The 22,813-nt window shown below is 36.9% G+C and overlaps 1 protein-coding gene across 20 annotated transcripts in view; it reads left to right on the plus strand.

The window, feature by feature from the left end:
• The window catches only part of LOC102132539 (PDZ and LIM domain protein 5), a 216,903-nt gene that overhangs the window by 147,468 nt on the left and 46,622 nt on the right, over positions 1-22,813 (plus strand). For 12 of the 20 annotated variants that reach the window (XM_065545244.1, XM_074040164.1, XM_074040167.1 and 9 more), the window contains 4 exons: positions 10,196-10,315; positions 12,299-12,442; positions 13,192-13,323; positions 21,162-21,349. In XM_065545244.1, the coding sequence (XP_065401316.1) occupies positions 10,196-10,315; positions 12,299-12,442; positions 13,192-13,323; positions 21,162-21,349 (584 nt within the window). The remainder of the gene's footprint in view (positions 1-10,195; positions 10,316-12,298; positions 12,443-13,191; positions 13,324-21,161; positions 21,350-22,813) is intronic. The other 8 variants (XM_074040169.1, XM_065545247.1, XM_005555462.4 and 5 more) reach the window with 2 other exon arrangements.

The raw sequence follows: 22,813 nt of genomic DNA on the forward strand, positions 1-22,813 counted from the left end.
TTGTAAACTAGTTCAACCATTATGGAAAACAGTATGGCGATTCCTCAAGGATCTAGAACTAGATGTACCATATGACCCAGCCATCCCATTACTGGGTATATACCCAAAGGATTATAAATTATGCTGCTATAAAGACACATGCACACGTATGTTTATTGCAGCACTATTCACAATAGCAAAGACTTGGAATCAACCCAAATGTCCATCAGTGACAGATTGGATTAAGAAAATGTGGCACATATACACCATGGAATACTATGCAGCCATAAAAAAGGATGAGTTTGAGTCCTTTGTAGGGACTTGGATGCAGCTGGAATCCATCATTCTTAGCAAACTATCACAAGAACAGAAAACCAAACACCGCATGTTCTCACTCATAGGTGGGAACTGAACAATGAGATCACTTGGACTCAGGAAGGGGAACATCACACACCGGGGCCTATCATGGGGAGGGGGGAGGGGGGAGGGATTGCATTGGGAGTTATGCCTGATGTAAATGACGAGTTGATGGGTGCAGCACAGCAACATGGCACAAGTGTACATATGTAACAAACCTGCACGTTATGCACATGTACCCTACAACTTAAAGTATAATAATAATAAATTAATTTAAAAAAAAAAAAAAAAAAAAAAAAAAAAAAAAAAAAGTACACCCACCAACAGTAAAACCAAAAATCCTTTATATATGAAAGGTAAAACAATCAGATAGCATCTATTCAAGGGATAAGTAAAAAAAAGAAGTGATGTTGTCAAGGGTGATTGTGAAACTAATAAATGCTCTGTGTTGAAAGACATAGCAAATAAAAATAACCGAAATCCAGACGTTTATTTACATCCTGGAGGGATTTGAAGCCCCAGATAGAAAGTGATTCTAAATGGTTCTCGCTAGCCTCTTTTCCCTAATGACTTACAGTTCAGTGTATGTAGACGACTTACAGATGAGATTCACTGAGTACTATCTGCGTTTGTTTCAAATCCTGTAGGGGAAAGAAAATAGAAGAGTGGTAAAAGGAAAATATAGTACTGATTTTCAAAAAAGAAAAAAAAAGTGAACGTTTAACCATAAACTAATTTGAACTTGAGATCACCTGGAAAAAAGTCAAGCAGGCATTCTGAAAAGCATGGCTAGTGAGCACTGAGAAGAGGAGGGCAGAATTGCCAAGACCCAGAATAAGTTCTCAAGAAACACATCACATCCAACTTAACACATTTTGGATAGAGTGGGGGGAGATGTTAATTTTAACAATTAATCAAAGAAAGGCCCTTAAAATTCTTTTGAATTTAATAATGAAATGAGGTTGATAAGTATCAAGTTTGTAAATGCATAAAAGGTTGAAGGAGTTTAGCCAAAGAATATTGTTTAAAGGATTAGTGACTTGGATGAGGAGGTCCACAATTTGCTGCCCATATTTGTGAGTACCATGAAGCAGGGAGATACAGCATACATGTTCAGTAACCAGTAAGGTTGGCAAAACTAAATATTAAAGAAGGATTTTTAAAAGAAAATAAACCCAGTAAGAGTGAGTCATGTCGTATGGCTCCTAAAATGATAAGCAATAGTTCTGTTTTGCACTAGTAAATCCCACCTGGTGGCATATTATGCTAGTCCTTGACATTAATCTCTGACAATTACATAGATAATCCCAAGAAAATCAACTGAAGACTCACTGAGACAATTAAGCTGTCTTTGGGTGAAAAGCAGTTATATGAGAAGTTGATACTAGATGATAATCTGGGCTGGTTATTTGACCTAAATCCAAGCGGGTCTTTTTCCCTAAACATTCTAGTTTAGTCTCAGGCCTCACTTATTAGCAGTGGCCCCTGCTCATGTTTAGCATATATTATATATAATAAATACATCCAACAAATGTTTATCAGGCACTTATTTGTGCTGGTTTCTAGGAAAATGAAGGTGCTATTATGAACTTAGTCTAGTAGAGCAGACATGCAATGAAAAAGCAAAATAAGGAAAAATACAGTTTTAGGTTATGATATATTCTATAAAGTAATATAGTACAACATCAATATAATGAGGGGAGGGGAAGAGTAAGGTCATTAGACTCTAGTTAGAGAAAAAGATAATTTGAGCTGAAATGTGAGTGCCCTGAAGGAGTCAGTCATGAGGATATGGAGATGTCCTCTCCAGGCAGAAGGAAGAACAAATGCAGAGTCCCTGAGACAGGAGTCAGTTGGTGTGTTTAAGGAACTGAAAAAGAGCCATTATGAATGGGGCATAGTAAATAAGAGAGAAAATGATAAGAGAGTACATGAAGTAGTCAGGGGCCAGATTATTGATTGCCTTGTAGGTTGTGTTAAGGAGTTTAGATTATTTTCCTAATTAAATGAGAGGCCCAATATAGGATTGTAGTCATAGGAGTAAATCTGATGTGTATTTTTAACAGATCACCCTGAATACTATGGAAAATTCATTGTAAGGGAGAAATAATGAAAGCAGGAGACTGTCATGAGTATCCCCATAGTTCAGGCAAGCATTGTAGTGGCTGTGGAGATAGAGAGCATTGGATAGGTTTGTATTTTAGAGGAAGAGCTGATAGGTGTGTAGAAATATTGAGGTGGAGGGTAATGGAGAGTGGAAAATTGGTAAGTCAGTGAATTTGTAAAGAACTAGTTCAGTTGATAAGAGTTAATGAGAATGGTCAGAGTCAATTTGGTACAGTAAAAAAAGCTAATAGAATCAAGAGATAGCAGACTGAGAAAAAAAGGGTCCTTAAAATTTAAATTTCAGAGATGTTGTACTTGTTGATGAAAAATTAAAGGTTATGAATTTTGGAGTGCATGCCTGATGTATTCCAGGTGTAAGGCTTAGCCTTAGAGGAATATATCATTGAAGTGAAGAAGTCAAAGAATTTAATAGTAATATTATTTATTCAGTGATTGTACATGATTATTGAAATAATCATGAGAGATTGTTGGAATGGGGTAAAGAGGAAGGCAGTCAGTAGCTAAAACAAACAGTGGGTGAAGTAGAGACAAGACAGTAGGAAGGCCATATAGTGAATGGTATAGTGAGTCTCCAAGGACTTGGGATTTTAGAGGATCGAAGATGACTGATAGTAGTTAAAACAGTAACGAGGAGCACACTTGCTCTATCTCCAGGTTTATAAGAATAAGGCATATAAAAGAAAAAGCAACCTCTGTTTGAAGAGACTGCAAAGAAGGTATAGTAAAACAGTAAAGGGTTTATGAGGGCTGTGATAGATGGTGAAGTGATTAGATTAGGAGATGAACAAAGCAGTAAAGAAGTAAGAGTCCAGGAGATGCTCGATGACCCAAGGGATTTGACCTTCTGGTTGTGGCAGGTAAACAAGGATAAGTGGGAAGATTGATGGGATTAATCCTCAGAGTCCATTACAGGAAAATGGATACTGGAATGTAAGCTTCATGAAAGCAGGAAATTAAAGTGGACAATAGGATGTGTGAAGGTGCCTGACACAAAGTGGGAATTCAAGTAATTGTTTTTTGTTACTGAATGAATGAGTGAACGCGATGAGTGATTGAATGGGTGCGTTCAGGACATATGATCCAGAATATTTGGTTAGTGAGTGTGTAGCCACTTGGCTATTGTTCTGTAATGCCAACAGGACACTCTCACTGGAGCGTGAGGTACTGTGGTGGCTTTCTCAAGAAATGTGGCCTCTTTAAGGATTCACTGTGGGTGGCTGTTCAGTGGTACACATTCAGACATATTCTTTTATATTTTCAAACAGCTAACTTGACTCAACACTATTCATTAAATAATACATGCCTTTCTCCTCTTTATCCCGAATCTGAAAAATACCTTTATTGTTTATAAATTCTTTTTCTAATATTAGGATTATGTTAAAACTACAAAATGGCAGATTTTTGTTGCATATAAGAAGCTATTTCTAACTAGTATAAATTTTTGAAGTCATGGATCAGAATGATCCAGTGAAGAAATTGGTGATGGAAAGTGAGAGGGCCTAAAGTTAGTGATAAGTGCCCTGCAGTTACTGAGGAAGTCAGGCTTTTATCAGGGGATTGCTCCAAGTGACTTTTAAGTTGTCGTTACACCTTAAAATCTTCATATTATATTTGCATTTTGTATAGATATAATACATGCTCATTCTTTACCTGGCTTTAGACCCTATAGAACATTTTCTATGTAGAGATCAAAGAATACTCTAGATAACTAAAGAATTTACAAAATACTAAGTACTGAACACTTAATAATGATAAAATCCGTTATAGGGTGGCAACAGCAGAGAAATGTGTACAAGTTAAGGCAGAGTTTGAAAGATGTGAGAAAATGGAAATTGTCATCAAAGAGCAAACTCTTCCCCTAACACAAATGTCTTAGTTCAAGCTGTTAGAAAAAAAATATCATGGACTGGGTGGCTTAAACAACGGTTATTTCTCATAGTTCTGGAGTCTGGGAAGTCAAGATCCAGGCACCTGTATACTCAGTGTCTGGTGAGGGACTGCTGCTTAGTTCATAGATGATGCCTTCTCACTGTGTCCTCACATGGTAGGAGAGAGGGAGCTCTCTAAGGTATCTCTTATAAGGGACCCCATTCATGAGCGCTGTCTGCCTGTGTGACCTAATCATCTCCCAAAGGCCTCACCTCCTAATACTATCACATAGGGGGTTAGGATTTTGACATATGATTTGGGGGTGGGGGGACACAAACATTCACTGTATAGCAACAAATGGTAAGTTCCAATTCCTTCAGCAATATCCCTTTTTTGTTTCCTTATCTTTTCCTTGCTTAAGTAAGTGGGAAGCTCCTAGAAAAATGATTTCTTTGAGTTAGTCCTTGTTTGCTCTTACAAAAAATCAACCTCATTTATATTTTTTTTAGTAGGGACGGGGTTTTGCCATGTTGACCAGGCTGGTCTCGAACTCCTGACCTCAGGTGATCCACCTGCCTTGGCCTCCCAAAGTGCTGGGATTATAGATGTGAGCCACCGTGCCAGGCCCCTGCAGCCTGGTTTCTGTTCTCCTCATTCCACTGAAGTTATTCTAACCATGGGTGCTAGTACAGTAGCTCCACCATATACCAAACTACTGACTTTAGCATATTACCAAGGATAATTTTAATACCAGCGTTGTAAGATTATTGGGAAGGATTAAATATGATGATACATATTAAGTGATGAAAAAATATATGCTTTTATTATTATAAATTATCATTAATGACCAAGAGCCTGAATTATGGAAGAACTTAGTTTGTTCAAGACATTGAACAGGTAGTCTAATGTGACTGGAGTTCAGTGAACAAAGGGAAAATTGGTGTGGAAAGGTACTTGAGAGGTTGATCATAACAGGTCATTTGGGGATTTGTAGAGCATGTTAAGCATTTTGGGTATTATCCTAACTGCGGTAGGAATTCATTGCAAGGTTTTAATCAAAAGAATGATTTGATAAAATGTGTTTTGTTTTTTCTTAAGGCATGTGGGCTATACTAAACCATGCCAGAAAACACAGGGGCTGGATGGGACAGGATTTGGCAAGAGAGGAAGCAAGAGAGCAGTTAGACAGTTCTTAAATCACTAGTATAAGTTAGTGCTTATCATAGTCTAGATGAGAAAGGGTGGTAGCAGAGAAGTGGGATAGATGGATGGTGTAATGAGAAAAACTTGGGACTATAATGCCCCCCCCAACCTCTGCAAACTGGGAAAACTGGGAAGTTGCCAAGAGACTAAAGAATGACTCAGGCAAGTCCAGCTTGATGAGTAGATGAGTTTATGAGGACTTACATACAGGTCACTACTGGACAGCAGCAGTATGGCTCCAAGAGACCCACAGCACCTCCCATCCCTAGGCTGCTTTTAAGCTAATTTTCTGGCTCTTTGCCATGTGTGTGTATGTGTGTGTTTGTGTGTACGCCGTGTGTGTGTGTGTGTGTGTGTACGCCCACACATGTGCGTGTGTGCATATAATAGGACTGTTTTCCTTGGTATATTCCCAGCCATGCCTCAGGATGTTTGGGTTCTCAGGGACACCTGCTCCTTGGCTAGGCACCATGGCCGTAGCTAACTGCCTGGCCCTCAAGGTTCAAGCATTGAATATAATACCCTTAAGTAACCTGCTAGGGGACCCGTCACACCACCGATGGATTAAAAATATAAATTTGGAAGTAGAGTCACTGGGACATGGTGAAAGATGATTTGAGATAGAGAGATATTAGAGGTACTAATAACTAAAGGGCAATTCAAAATATGGGCTACTGCTCATAGGGGAGAGCTGGGCTAGATATAAATCTGGACATTAGGTGGTATTGAAGCTACAGGAGAGAGTAATGTCACTAAGAGTACAGAGAAATAAAGCCTAGGACAGAGAACTCTCAGGAAACGGAATAGCCAGTGAAAGAATAATAAAAACAGGCAGGTGAATAGGGTTGAGGCACAGATGACAGGAAAAGAGAAGCAGTAGTCAGTTGAGCCAGACACTAAGTAAAATGAGGAATGCACACAAAACGACAAATACTGTATGATTCCACTGATAGGAAGTATCTAATGTAGTCATCTTTGGGCCAGGTGCGGTGGCTCACGCCTGTAATCCCAGCACTTTGGGAGGTTGGGAGTTTGAGACCAGCCTGACTAACATGGAGAAACCCCGTCTCTACTAAAAATACAAAAATTAACCAGGCGTGGTGGCACGTGCCTGTAATCCCAGCTACTTGGGAGGCTGAGGCAGGAGAATCCTTTGAACCAGGGAGGTGGAGGTTGCAGTGAGCCGGAATCGCACCACTGTACTCCAGCCTGGGTGACAGAGTGCGACTCTTGTCTCCAAAAAAGAATTAAAATAAAGTAGTCATCTTCATAGAAACAGTAGAATGGTGGTGGTTACCACGGGCTAGGTGGAGAGGGTAGGGGTAGTTGTTCAATGGGTATAGAGTTTCGAATATGCAAGATGAAAAACTTTTGGAGATCTCTTCCACAATAATGTGAACATACCTCACACTACTGACTGTGCACTTGAAAATGGTTAAGATAGTAAGTTTCATGTTACGTATTTTTTACCACAGTTTTTAAAATGAGGAATGCACATTGTCCATTGAATTTAGCCACAAAAAGGTCATCAGTGACCTTAGCAAGATGCAGTTTCATAGAGTGTTGGGGATTGGAGTCTAGTTGAGATGACTGAAGACTGACAGTCAAGTGAGTGTACTGTTATTTCAGAGTCTGGCTGGTAAGGGGAATAGGAAAATAGAAGGTAAAGATAGTCTGTTGTTTTTAAGAGAAACTACAGCATTTTAAAAGAGGACTCAAAGCATCCAGTAGAGGAGGAGAGATGGAATAATTGAGGCCACTGAGATTAAGGGAGGAGATGGAGTACACAGCATAAGAATGTTGCTATTGGGCAGTTGTCAGGACTAGGGTATAGAAAAAGAATTCTTCTTACTGGTCCTACAGGATGGTAAGGATGGTAAATTAGTAGATGGACAACTCACACCTGATTTGCTGGACAGATTGTTCACAAGGGACCTTATTGAACAAGTGCAGAGATTGTGCAGAAAAAGACACATTGCATCAATAGCTTTTTGTTCTTGTATCCTGAGAAAAGCAAGCCAAAAGGGAAAGACTTTATCTGGGAAAGAGAAAGTCTTCATACCTCTCTGTGGTGAGAAATGAAAACTCATTTAAGCAAGACAAGGCCAAAAATTTGGCTGCTGCAGATATGCTGTTAATCAGAGCTTCTTCCAACCTAAAAGGAGTAAACATTGGGGAATGTCAGAGTGAGAACGGACACTGATGTTTGTTCCATAGTAAATAAGGTAGTTTAAGATTTTGTCTTAAGTCAGGTTTTAAGAGTTTGGCTAAGCAACGAAGAGATAATCAATATGTGTAACACATGGGAAACCTCCCAAGTGCATTTGCTTGGAAGCATGGAGATCATCTCCAAAGGTGTTTCATGATTTATGTGAAATTTATTCTCAAATGGCACTCAGCTTTTTCCAGTCAGCATATTTCATGGAGATGTTGGAAGACTCAACTTCTCCAAATCCTTTTTCTTTTTTTCTTTTTAATCTGTCCTGTGGTAATATGTAGATATTGATAATAATTCATACGCATATTTTCTTTTTTCCTGAAATATTTGTAATGTTTTAATATCATAAAGGACATTTCTTTAAAGGTATTTTTGGAACACTATCCATTCCTTTGAAGTTATCATGTGTCCACTTATGCAAAAATCTGTTTAGTCAGAATTGTGACACAGTCTTTAGAAGGTACAAATGTGTTTCAATATACAAATATTGTGAATTCATTATTGGGAAAAAATAAATTTCAAGCTTTTATTCACAAATATTTGTTAACCTTATGGTAAGCATTTTGTTACACTTCATGTATAATAGTAACTATTGATGTCAGGGAACTTCTAGTCTACTGAGATTGTCTGGATTTAAATAATGACACAAATTGTATAATAATAACAAATTCTATGAGTAAAAAGTACAGACTGCTATGACAGCACATGACAGGGGCAGCTAAGGTGGCTTGGGGAATCAGGGAGGCTTCTGGGAGGAGGTGACGTTTAAACTGAGGCCAGGAGGATGCTTAGGAGTTATCCCAGTGAAGGTGTGGTAGAGCGAGGGCTGTAGACAGTGAGGAGTAGGAGACTGTGCAGAGGCCAGGAGGGGGAAAGAAGCAGGGCCTTTTTCAAAAAGAAATGGAAGGCCCAGTGGACTGGAGCAAGCCAAAGAGAGTGGACAAGCTTCATGACATAATACTGAAGAACAGGTAGCCCAGGATCACTTAGAGCAGGGCTAGACTAAGCAACAGACATGATCACATTTGTATTTTTCAGAGTTCACTCTGGTAGCTATGTGGAGAAGTTATTTTCTAGGACAGGGGTCGCAAATTTTTTTCTGTAAAGGTCCAGATAGGAAATGTACTGGATTTTTCAGGCCATATGGTCTGTCACAATTGGTCAGTTCTCATATCATATGAAAGTAGCCATAGACATATGAAGAATGAACCTGGCTGTGTTCCAGTAAAGTTTCAATAAAACCTTATTTATGGATGCTGAAATTTGAATTTTATATAATTTTTGTGTGTCATCATATTATTATTTTGATTTTCTTAACCATTAACCATTTAAAAATATGAAAACTATTCTTAGGCCATACAAAGACAGGCAGGGCCTGAATTTGGCCAGCATGCCATGGTTTGCTGACCCTTGTTATGGTTCTTATGTTTCTTATTCTCTTAACCTTTCTGCTCTATCTCTTAAATAATGTTTTAGTTCTATCATAACATTTTTCTTCAACTGTCTACATTTTTTCAACACTCTGGTAAAGGTATGACTAATGTGGAATAAAAAACAGGAATAGAACCTCTCCTTTTCTATTTTTTAATTCATTTGAAAATCAGTGTAAAATGACTGACCATTCTATTTTTTTATCCGCAGACTTTTTTTTTTTTTAATGGCTAATTTTGTATTTTTCCTGTTTTATTTTTCTTCCCAAAGCTTTATACTTGATGCTTTCTTTTTATTGAACTTAACACTGAGTTTTTCATTTTTTCTTTACCTGGCAATAGTTCTTCTAAAATTTAATTCTGGCATTCTAAATAAAAAATAGTACAGATAACAAAAAATCAAAGTAAAGAATACTCAAAACAAAGCCCTGCGATTGCATGCCACCATCTGTTGTACGAGCAGATAAAATAGTTTGTTTACATCAAGACAAACAACATCCATATAACTTCAGATCTACAAACACAACATTCTGATGTGAACTTTTTGGTTGCTTTCTTATAGGACACTTTTAGGCAGCTGCCTCACAATGTGCTGGAAAACATTATATAGTGGAAATAGTACAGGCAGACCTGGTCCAAATTCCACCTGACCCTTACTAGATGTATGGTATTGGGCAACTTAATTAACTTCTTGGAGCCTAAGTTTTTTTAAAGCATTCAAAATACATAGTCAGTGAATGGGAATTTCCACTTTCTTTTCGCCTGTAAGCATAATATTTTATTACATAGAAGTAGTCATGTTAAAGAATTTGGGGGAAAACAGCCCATATTTTGTGGTGGCAGAAGTGTTGGTTTTTGTTTTAACCATTTGTAGATGTGAAGTAAAAAAAAAAAAACAGTGTTCCCAAAATTGAACTAATAGACATTTAAAAGATGGTATAGATGATAAATGTCTTTTGTACTTTTCATTACTATTTCCTTTGCCTTATATATTTTACTTCTGAAAACTTAGGTTTGACAGTTCTCTGGAAGACCTGCCTAAGAGTGGACCTCACCCACCTGCAACTCCTCAGGTGTTAACCATTGGTAGCCAAGTGGCCATACTTTCTAAAGTAGCAACTACTTATTCTAGGTAGACTTTTCCTTCTTGTTTCTAAATTTCAAAACTGGTAGTGAATTTAAGTATACTAAACTGTTTGAAAAAGAAAAGATGATTGTCGATTACAGAACTGACATCATTAACATATAGACGAGAAAGTTTAGCACTCAGCCTCAAAACAGCACTTCTCACTGCTTTTGTATTTTTATTTTGGTTTAGTTTATAACTTCTAATATAGAATCAAGAAATCTCTTTTATTTATTCACTTTGTGATTGGAAAAGTTAACTTGCTGGCTTTGTCATAAGTCTCCTTTTCTGAATTAGAGCATTTGCCTCAAAGACAGGTAAAGATCATACACAATATGTTACCAGGTGCCCAGCCATTTTCTTAAGATATTCAGATAAGTAACTGCTTATGAGATATCACTAGATTCTGCTGATACTAAATCCTTTTCTATTATTTGTGATACACTATGATGAAAGAAGTTCATTACTGTTTCCTTCCTGGAGCAGAATAAATTAGCTGAATTATTTTTTTAAGTGATTTTTAATAGACTAAAATTTTCTAATTTCTAACTAGATTTTCTAATTCTTATTATTCACCACTACGTCTCCAAATAGTAACCATTGTCTCAAAGATGCAGAGTAATTCAGAAACTCAGAAGTGGAATCACATGATAACTTTATTCTTCCCTTTGACATTCATGCTACCTACCCTGCTCTGCCATTGATAACATCTTTCTTTTCTCTTTCCAGCCCCTGATGTTTTCTTTTCTAACCATTCACGACAGTTGTCAAAACTTAGCCATACAGTTTAGTTTAATGGATAGACTTAGATAGATCAAAAAAATTACTTAATTCTGTGTCATTTTGAAAACATAGCTTGCAACTATTAATTTTTTTTCTAATGGTTTTTGTAAAGTTATAGCCTATGGAACTTGGAAGAATGACTTATCAAATTCTTGTGATAGGAAAAAGAGACTTATGTCAACCCTCATAGTTTCAGACATCTAAGCTCACTTTAACCAGAGGTTGAGTTTGCTACGTAATTACTTTGTGTTGGTGGCTATTGAAAAAAGTGGTCATACTGTAGTGATGATGCTCATTGATAACTTGCACCCATAATGAAGAAGAGAGACTACAAGTTTCACACTATGCATTTTAGACTCTTTTTATTTTACTTAATAACCAATTTGAAAATCATTACAGTCGTAATGATAGGATATTCATTCCTGTCTAGGCATTTGTTCTTTTCTGAAAGGCCAAGGGAGAATTATTATTTTAAGTAATAAATACTTATTAGTTCTGAAGATAAAATGCTATGCCTGCATTTAAAAATGCTTACAGAACTAACTGAAAATAGAAATATGAAACTCAGCAAAAAAGGTGATGTTTTGATCATATTCACTGGAACATCTGTTTATTTTTGCAAAGGTCCTTTCCCTCCTTAAATAGCTTTACTCTCAATATTTTAAACAATTATCTCTTTTCATGTTAATACATATTGCTGCTTCTCAATAAGCAGTCAGTTGTACCTGCTTCTCCTGAAAACATAAGCCTTATTAAAATGTCATGTTGTCAGTGTATATCGTCTCTAACATAAAGCTCGTTATATAGAGGCTTTTTGGGAAAAAACAATTTTTCTTCTTTCTATGCTTATAGAAATTCAAACTTCATGTTTAGATTTATTTTCTGCTAAGTTGTTGGCAAGTCAGTCTTCAAATGTGTGATACAAGGTAATTTTAAATAGGAATACAGTTAGTGAACTTAAATACATTCAAAAGTATTTGTATGTCAAAATCAGCTTTATGGAGGATTATACATCAGCTTTTATCTTCTGAGAGAAATCATAGCAGCAGTAACTAAATGACCTGAACTCCTATTACACTTCTGACACTTCACACTTTTATAATGCCTAGATATTAATATGGAATGGTTACTCTCTTGTATTTATTATGCTACCCTTTCTCACTTTCCTTTTTGCTCCTCTCCTGTTTTTCTTTCCCTACCTGTCAGTTTAAGCAGCTCCACAGGAAATGTGGAAGATTCTTTCGAAGGTTTTCGAAACTTTTCTACCTTCTCTTCTCCTGCTAGATACAGTGCTGCAGTTCTGAGCAGTGCAGCTGCTACTGTGTCTGCTGTTATTGCTGCAAAAACCAGGTAGAACTACACGTGCAGCGTCTGTCTGATGCAATCTCAGCGCTCTTCATTGTCTTACAATTCACCTCAAAGAAAACATATCTGTTTGAAGCAATCATAGCTCTATTGTGAGCTCTTAATTGTGTAGTGGATATTTTAGGTTGTGGATGAATCTCACAGTATTTGTTACTGTTTATTTCTTAAAAATCACCTTTTAATCTCTCCATTGCTGCTATTTATGGATGGTATTTCTCAGTTGCGTGGATTATTACATGTTGTGTGCTTATTGGCACTTGGATTTTTACGATTTTCAGGTTTTATATTTGAAACAATAAAGTATTAATGAGTATTTTAAGTTTCTATTGATTTTATCTTCTCCCACGACCTTTAAAGGGTGATCTGAAGACTACTGTCCCCTAAAAAAATAAAATTGCATCCTTTCCCAAAAAGAAATAAATTGGTTTTATTTTCGTGGTTTGGGGGTTTTAGATAATTTCTATAGTCTTTAGAGCTTCAAATGCTTTCTAAATGATGGCTGTGACCATTTTGGTGAAAATCTAATCAATGTTATATTAATGAGTAAAGCGATAGAATAAACTCTTGGTGCTTCTTTTATCCTCCTTTGCTGCTTTGTGCTTCCCCTCCGTCCTCCTCTCTCTCCCCACCCTCTTTCTCATAAAGGAAATGTTTCAAATCACAGACCTTAAAAACTACTGTCGTCTATTGGTAGTGCGATTTTTGACTTAAAACTCTTTCTAAATGCTTACCAGGCTCTACACTCCTGAAAGATATCACTCGCTCTTGGATGCACTTTGCATCAGTCCTGTCTCCAAGCCTTTAGCTTTTTCCTATCTGCAGTCCTCAAGGAAATCAACTGGCTCTATCCATGTTAAGAAAACAAGGTACTGTGGGAGCAGATATGGCAAGTGGTGGTTTGCTGTTAAGGATACTGCTTTCTCTAACACATCACCACTGTATTAACAGGCCGGGTGACAACATCCTAGAGCTCTAGGGATTTGCGCCCAATTTTGAATTAACTGTAATGTCAATGCCATGCTAATGCACAAGCACAGTATGTCCTATGATTATTAACTCACCTTTTAACCTTTTGTGACATCTTTCCTTAGCATACTTGATGTTTGGTGTGCAATTCCACGTAATTGTACAAGTATTTAAATTGCAGTAGAATTTCTGTCTTTTATTGCATAGATATAGCTGTATTAGAATCTTCAAATGTTTAGTAAGACATACCTTTTGGAAAAACAAAAAATAATAATGATCAATTTTGATTGACTACATATTCTAGTTCTTAAATATGAAGGTTTTGCTTGGAAAAGCAACTTAATTTCCACTATTTGGGAAATGCTAAACACCAAAATAGATTTTTCTATTAAGCTTAAGGATTAAGCCAGAAATTTTTAGGCATAATATAAAAATAAAAATATCACAAGTGTTTACTAAAGATATAAACTCAGTGAAATAACTGTATACAATGATTTTCGACAGAACATAAAATCAGTGGCAAAGTATACAACATACTTAGTGAAAACCTGATATAACTAGGCTATATAACTGATATAACTGATATTGATTAGATGTTTGTATTCTAACCACTGTTATAGAGATTTTTCAATATATTTACCTGGGCCAGGTGCAGTGGCTCATACCTGTAATCCCAGCACTTTGGGAGGCCGAGGCGGACGGATCACGAGGTCAGGAGTTCGAGACCAGCCTGGCCAACATGGTGAAACCCTGTCTCTACTAAAGATACAAAAAATTAGCTGGGTGTGGAGGTGGGTGCCTGTAATCCCAGCTACTCGGAGACTGAGGCAGGAGAATCACTTGAACGCAGGAGGCAGAGGTTGCAGTGAACCGAAATCGTGCCATTGCACTCCAGCCTGGGCGACAGGGCAAGACTCTGTCTCAAAACAACAACAACAAAATATACATATGTTTATTCTGGGTAACTTTTAAGGGAGGTGTTTAAACAAGGGAGAAAGATGATAGTACATTTTTCTCTAAGACAGCACCTGAAATTATATATTTGCAGAATTGTAAGTGTTCAGGGAGCAGAAGTCTTTCATTGTCAGGGCTGAGATTGTACAGAGGCAGGTTACTGACGTTGCTTAGAGTACGCTTTGAGTACTTGAGTACACTTATACCACATTTTTAGAACCTGGTAAAAGCTATAGATCCTCTCTCCAGAAAAGTACCTGTGTGCATATACATGCAAAAGTGTGCATGCATTTATGGACTGACTGTGCTATCTGTGGCCCCACCTCTAGAGCAAGTATTAGTAGTCATCACCATTGCTTATTAACAGCAGGACACAGACAAAATATAGTTTGATATTGAGAGAGGGAAATGGTTTCTAAAAAGATAGTCTAGTTGGCATTCTGGGGTTTCCTGAGGAGACCCTTGCTAACTTAGTGAGAGGGGTACCCAAAAGACCAGATACATTTTATCTTGTATGAGAGTAATCATAAAATGTGTCAGAGACATTTTATCTTGATTTTTACTTTTGTGTGATAGTAATCTTTAAAAGTGTAAATATAGTATAATACCAAATTTATTTTTTCCATTAAAATATATTTTTCCATTAAAATATATTTCCATTATAATATATGTTAGTACATCATATTTTAAATTTTGGTTTACAAACTCTAAGTTAAAGAATTTTGCTTAGGAAAATATTAAAAATTTTCTTCTAAATATGGAATTCTGGAAGGAAGGACACTCGTTACTCTCTCTACATGTCCAGGTCCTTTAAAGGAGTCCTGACAGAGGAATTCTATAAAATAAACAATTGCTCGTAACTAAGGCCTTTCCAGAAATACTCCTTTCCTGCCATTTCAGAATCTGTATATTAGTATACCATTTTTTGGTAAGACTTTAGCCAAAAACTGTTTAACTTAAACATCGATAATTAAACCTGTGATGTACAGTTGTCTTCTTTAAAATGTAAACATGTAATTAGAATAAGTTACTCTCAAAAGTATTCTTCAAGCAGAGTTTTTCTTTTGAAAATAGACTTAAAATTCCCAAGTGTTCTTAATCTGTATCTGAGCTTTATTTGTTGTAATAGTTAAACAAATGTGGGAAAGGAATGTAAACTCAAGATAAATCAGGTTGCTGACACTGAGAGTTAGCTTTTCTTCCTTTTCTTTTTCCTCATTAGCTCCATCTTGAAAATAAACTTTTGCTCTATTAGTGTATTTGTCTCTATTTTCAGTTTTTGAAAAAATGAAACAAAAATCTTGGTATTCTTAAGATAGAAGTCATATCAATTTATTATTTCATTTCAGTCCTTGTTTATTTGGCAGATTAGTTAAAATAACCATATTTTAATATCAGTATCTGTGGTATCAGCCCAGGGTATTTATGGACTTATACCAATTTCCTCATTAGAATTATTTAGAAAACATTTAAATTTTATTTAGGATTTAGGTACACCTTAAACAATTTAGATTCAGAAAAAACATTTGAATCATGAGTTCAGAAATAAAATAGCAATCTAAGTAACAATGCCGTACTATATTAATACATTAATCATTAATTTTAGAAATGTGTTGCTAGTGATTATTGATAATATTTTATTCCCACATATAAAATAATATGGCCAGTGACTTTTAATCCATTCTTTTTTTTTTTTTTTTTTTTTTTTTGAGATGGAGTCTTGCTCTTTCACCCGGCTGGAGAGCAGTGGCGCGATCTCAGCTCACTGCAACCTCCGGGTTCAAGTGATTCTCCTGCCTCAGCCTCCCAAACAGCTGGGACTTCAGGCATGCGCCACCATGCCCAGCTAATTTTTGTATTTTTAGTAGAGATGGGGTTTCACCATATTGTCCAGGATGCTCTCCATCTCTTGACCTCGTGATCCACCCACCTCAGCCTCCCAAAGTGCTAGGATTACAGGCAGGAGCCAACGCGCCCAGCCAATCCTTTCATCTTTAGTACAATGTTTGTTTTTTTACAGAGACGAGGTCTTGCTGTGTTGCCCAGGTTGGTCTCGAACTCCTGGGCTCAAGCAATCCTTCTGCCTTGGCCTCCTAAAGTGCTAGGATTACAGGCATGAACTACTGTGCCAGCCAATACCACATGTTTATGTGTTCTCTTTAAATAGTAGCTAATCGTTAAAATTAGGGGAAAAATGTTTGGTTTTTAGAGGATTGGGCATCATATATTCAGATATGTGATTGTCTAGATAAACCCTAATAGTCTTCCATTACAACATTAAATGGTTCAATTAAATTCTGTCCTCAGAGGAAATTGAACTTCAGATCAATTCTGGATTTAAGCATAAATGGAAAAACTGCCTTAGTAATAACTTAGATTTCTATGAATTCTTTATAGTCTACTCCAAGCCCTTTGTAACTAAAGTACTGTTTAAGATTTAAACATCTTAGGCCTCTGAAAGAGAATGTATACAAACCTCTGTGCAAAAGATATCAAAAACTGAAATTTATTTAGCTTGTATGATACCCTGTGGGAACTTTAAGAAGTATTGTGTGTTTTTAAAACTGAACTGAGGAAGCAAGATTTTGTCTGGGGTCAATACCCTGCCCCCAAATGATCCACAGTACATCCAAGAAGCAAATTTCTGAGTGCAGATGAAGGATGCTTGTTTAGTAAATGTACTTATAGCTAATTTTATTATCACCAAACCAGATATTACAGGATGTAGAAGTAAGAATCTCTTTTATTTCCTGAGCATATACTCTGTGCTGGGCACTGCGCTAAGTAATTTGTATGTATTATCTCATCTCTTATTTCATTATTAACGGTAACCTTGGGATAAAGGTGGTATTTTTATACCATTTTACAGGTGAGGAAATTTGCCAAGTTTAAATAATTTACCTACAGTCACAGTAAAGTCCCCAACCTCAGGTACTTTATAATGTAGAGGAGGAGACAAGATGCATAAAGAAGTGACTATTAATAGTAATTTTAAAACAACTATTACAAATCAGTGTAAAATTATATGCCATGCAGGTAACAAATGTCCAGAATTAAAAGGAGTGTCTCTACTGCTGGAGGCTTGAATAATTAAACAAAATAATATATGTTAATTTGAACACAGTGCATGATGCATATTATATTTACTTCTATTATTATTATGGATAAGATGTGGATGGGTGTAGAGAGAGAGTAGGTAGATGTACCTCGTATGTAGAATCTGGAAAAAAAATGTAGAATTGTGGACAGACAGTAGGGGTGGCCAGAATATAGTTTGTATAGCATAGTGATACAATCTAGGCTGGTAGATTGTAGTTTTATCTTAGAAGGCTTTGTGTGTCATGCTGAAACATAACTGAGCCTCCCACAGGCTAAATGGCTAAATTCGTTCTGCAGCATTCCATCCTCTGCTTAAGTAGCTTCTGGTGACAGGGCTCTCACAGAAAGCCTCATTAGGCACAGATTTTTTTCCTTTGGAAGATTTTTTATATTAGGAAGCACCTTTTATTGAAGCAAATCCATCTCACTGTAGATTTCACTCCTTGAAATTAGGCAAACAATGTAGTCACATAGAGTGAATCTGCATGTCAGACATTTGAGGATGGCTGTCATGCTTCTCTAGGTTTTTTCATAACCTGGGCTGCTATTACCAGTTCCTTCACCCAAACTATATTAAGCTTGACACTGAATTCCTCTTTTTTAAGTCAGTTTGTCTGGCAGCTCTCCTGGAATTAAATTTTAATTCTTTCAGATGACTACACATTAAATGGTGATGGATTGGGTTTTGTTCTTTCCAGACTATATATTTTTGTTTCATCGATAATTCCTAGCATTGCTTGGTCATAATTTTTTTTTCTTAGAACCATGATTATATACATTATTAATTAGTTTTAAAAATCAAATCTGCAAGAGTAATTTAATCCTAGAATGAAAATGACCTATATATAAGTATTTCAAAAATCATTTCTTTGTGATGAGTAAAAATGTTGAAAATAAGGCTTACTTTTATTTTTTAATATGGTAATTATCCTTTTTATATGTTAAGGTTATATTCTGTGCCTTGGACTTTATGCATAATTATCATATTTAAGTCTCATAGAAATCTTATGAGCAAAATGTTACTCCCACTTAAAGTATAGGTAACTGAGGCTTAGAGAAGTAAAATAATTTGTAAAAGATGCTCATAACCACTATACTCTAATGTTCGAACCCTGATTCCATTAATGCTTTTTGTTGTGTTGCCTTTACTGATAATCGTGTTCAATATTCCCATGAGGGAGGCAGTCTTTGACTTTTTATTTATGATCAAGATTATTAAAGTGCTTAAAGTTTTTTATTATATAGCGTGTTTTATTATCAAGCAGGTTTTCGTTTTTTTAATTAAACTGATCAAAAATAATAAAAGCTGATGGCTCTATGACGCTTGATTTAAGAGAACAAGAATAGGGAGCAATATTTCAAGAAAATCATTCGTATAGTTTTTCAAAACTGTTCAGTGTCAGAGGTGCCCCAAGACTACTCCCAGGTTTATTGTTTCACTAGAAGGACTTACAGGGCTCAGCGTATAGTTGCACTCATGACTAAAATTTATTATAGCAAAAGAATACAAAGCAAGATCAGCAAAGGAAAAAGGTGCATGGGACCAAATCTGGAGGAAATGAGGCTCAAGTTTCCAAGAGGCCTCTCCCAGTAGAGTCACATAGGGAGTGCACAATTCCTCCAGCAGCAAGTGTGGCAAGACATGCCAAGCGTTGCTGCCATAGAAGCTCAGTAGAGACCACATACCCAAGGTTTCTTAAGGGCTTATTACATAGGCACCTCGTGGTGAGTTTCTACCAAGATTCTAGACTCTCAAAAGGAAAGCAGATGTTCAACATCAACCGTATTGTTTATCCAAACAGTTAAGGTGCAGAGAGCTACTCTTAGCATTTAGAGAAACTTTTTTTTTTTTTTTTTAGATGGAGTCTCACTCTGTTGCCCAGGCTGGAGTGCAGTGGCATGACCTCGGCTCACTGCAAGTTCCGCCTCCCTGGTTCAAGCGATTCTCCTGCCTCAGCCTCCTAGTAGCTGGGACTACAGGCGTCCACCACCACACCCAGCTAATTTTTTTGTATTTTTAGTAGAGACGGGGTTTCACCGTGTTAGCCAGGATGGTCTCAATCTCCTGACCTCGTGATCCTCCAGCGTTGGCCTCCCAAAGTGCTGGGATTACAGGTGTGAGCCACCGCTCCCAGCCAGCATTTAGAGAAACTTTTATGTCACTGTTGGCCACAGCTTACCAGCTAAGTTCCTAGATGCCAGTCAAGGGCCAATTTTGCAACTAAGTCTTCTATGGATGGGCAGTCTGGGGCTTACTATGTTAGGTTTTACATAAGATTTAAGAGTTACTGGGGAAATTATAAACTACTGTTCACTTGATAATATGGACAATATTTAATTTGAAATTTATTTTTATTAAAATAATTTCTACTTAATTAAGGGTATTTTATTGAATTTGTTAATATATTACCCTGTCTTTATCAGTCTGTTCCTCCAGCTATTGATTTCAGGTATTGAAATAATTTGAATTTCTGTGTATGGAATTTTTTAAGCAACCAGCATTGAAAAGTTAAGTAGTAGAAAGGTTTTGTTTGTTTGTTTGTTTTTTGTGTTTTTTTTGTTTTGTTTTGAGATGGAGTTTCGCTCTGTCAATGACACGATCTCAGCTCACTGCAGCCTCCGCCTCCCAGGTTCAAGCCGTTCTCCTGCCTCAACCTCCCAGGTAGCTGGGACTACAGGCGTCCACCACCATGCCTAGCTAATTTTTGTAGTTTTAGTAGAGATAGGTGATCTGCCAGACCCGGCTTCACAAAGTGCTGGGATTATAGGTGTGAGCCACCACGCCCAGCCTGAAAGTATTACTTTTAAGTATTATTGTTATACTTTACTTGATAGAAATAACCACTGCTATATATTATATCATACCAAAGCATATATTTTATAATTTAGGCTACCTATAATTATTATTTTTTGGAAATGATGTTATATATAATTATAAATAACAAATGACTTGGTAATAAAGGCCATATGATCTTCAAAACCAAACTGGAACTAGCATAGATAAGCCCTCCTGTTTAAACAGGTAACTCTGGTTGAAAGAAGGTAATGGCAGTCTTGTCTCTTTTTTCCCTTTATTATGAATGCATAACACTGGATGTTCTGTTAGGCAAGGGATGTTGTTTCTTGTTTCTTGTTTTGTGGCCAGTGCATAGCACAACCAACATTTGGCATATAATAGGTGCTTAAATATTTATGAACGAGTGAGTATGTGAGTAGAAGGAGTAACTGGCCTGGGCATGGTGGCTCACACCTGTAATCCCAGTGCTTTGGGAGGCTGAAGTGGGATGATTGCTTGAGGCCAGGAGTTGAAGACCAGCCTGAGGAACATAGTGAGACCCCTGTATCTAAAAAAAAAAGAAGAAGAAGAAGAAGCGTAACTGGGAAGGGGTGAGGTATCAGGGAAATTTTTATCATTTAAAAGATTAATTGTGTAAATTTTCAATAGTCTAATTTCTCGTGGTAGACCTTTTAGAATTTTCAAAGCATAAAACAAATGCAATCTGACTCCCTTTTCTTTTTTTCTGTTTTAAAGAGAGGCAGTCCTTCAGTCATGACTTTAAAGATTTTCTTTTCTAAAACATCAATTAACCAATGGATTTTGATTGATTCATGGATTTTGAAAAGAAAGGATTGTTGCTAAGTTATGTTGCTACCGCTTCACCAAAGATGTTTATTTCCTTTACAGTAACTCTCAGGAGCCTTCTCCACAGTTGACTTCCTCAGTAGCTTCCACACGGAGCATGCCCGAAAGCCTGGACAGCCCAGCCTCCGGCAGACCAGGAGTAGCCAGCCTCACAACTGCAGCTGCCTTCAAGCCTGTAGGATCCACCGGTGTCATCAAGTCACCAAGCTGGCAACGGCCAAACCAAGCAGGTAGCCCAAAAAAATCTCTTAGTTCTTGCTTTTCATAATGAGTGTCATTATGAAAATGTGTTCTGGGATATATGGTAGAATTCACTGGTAAAACCCATTCTCAATAATCTAAGATTTAGAAAGGACTGTCAAGATTAACTATAGCTATTTTTCTCTCTGAGACATCTCATAAACATTCTTTGTGTGTATTTGATACAGTTGCATTTGCTATTCATAATTGTAGGATTGGGCATTTCCTTGTTTCCCAGAATACTCAGGAAGCATGTGTTGAATTGTAAATTTGGGTCTTATTTAATAACAAAATATATTGTTGTAAGGTTATGCTTGGAAATACAACATTTTAGTTTTGATGATACGTACAAATAACCACAGAAACATTATTGCCATCAAACAATAACTGAAGAAAGCATCTTCCAATTCTTGTTCTCACAATTTATGTAGCATAGGGGAAGAAGGACACAGCACTAGAAAGAGCATTTGAGCAGCAGGATGGAACATCTTGGCCTCAGTCTGGAAACCTGAGTTGTCATTGACTTCTACAGATTAACGGCTTTAAATAAAGTCACATAGCTTCTTTGATACCCTCAGTTTTCTGATCTACAAAATGAAGAAAGACTAGCCAGGTGCAGTGGCTCACACCTGTACTCCCAGGACTTTGGGACGCCAAGGCGGGCGGATCACGAGGTCAGGAGATCGAGACCATTCTGGCTAACATGGTGAAACCCCATCTCTACTAAAAATACAAGAAAAATTAGCTGGGTGTGGTGGTGGGCGCCTGTAGTCCCAGCTACTCGGGAGGCTGAGGCAGGAGAATCACTTGAACCCACGAGGCAAAGGTTGCAGTGAGCCGAGTTCACGCCACTGCACTCTAGCCTGGGTGGCGAGTAAGAGTCCGTCTCAAAAAAAAAAAAAAAAGAAGTAAGAAATATATTTCTGTTGTGTTGGAAAGAGGACAGGCCATGGCATATGAGTTAGACTATTTTAGAGGAAAGACTTTTATTACTTCTAAAAACTTAAAATATTTAGTCTAATATTATTAGTCTCTGAAATTTCTGGACTATTAACTGACTTAGCATAACCTATTCTCTTGGGGAAAAAATGCCAAGCTCAGCCCCATACATTTTTTAGTTATTTCTATTTATTTAAAGCCTATGTATGATGATGAAGATTTTCTGTAATTATTTTGTGCATTTGAATACAGAAAGTAATTTTCAGAAAAATGCTATTGGTATGGTAATTGGAAGCTAACAGGAGAATGTTTTGTAAAAAGCAACGAAAAGACTAAATTTCTGAGGTAGAAACTGAAGAGAAGGCGCAAAGTATATGGACAGTGGAGGACAGAAAGTTTATGTACGGCTTTTGGAAGTTCAGAAGTTTATGGTTAAAATACTGCTCTGCCTCTTAAGTGGAAAGAAAAAATTCATTTCTTTTGAACTCTTGGTGAATATAGAGTACAGCAAAATT

The sequence above is a fragment of the Macaca fascicularis genome, chromosome 5 (genome assembly GCF_037993035.2).
Source record: "Macaca fascicularis isolate 582-1 chromosome 5, T2T-MFA8v1.1".
Taxonomy (NCBI): domain Eukaryota; kingdom Metazoa; phylum Chordata; class Mammalia; order Primates; family Cercopithecidae; genus Macaca; species Macaca fascicularis.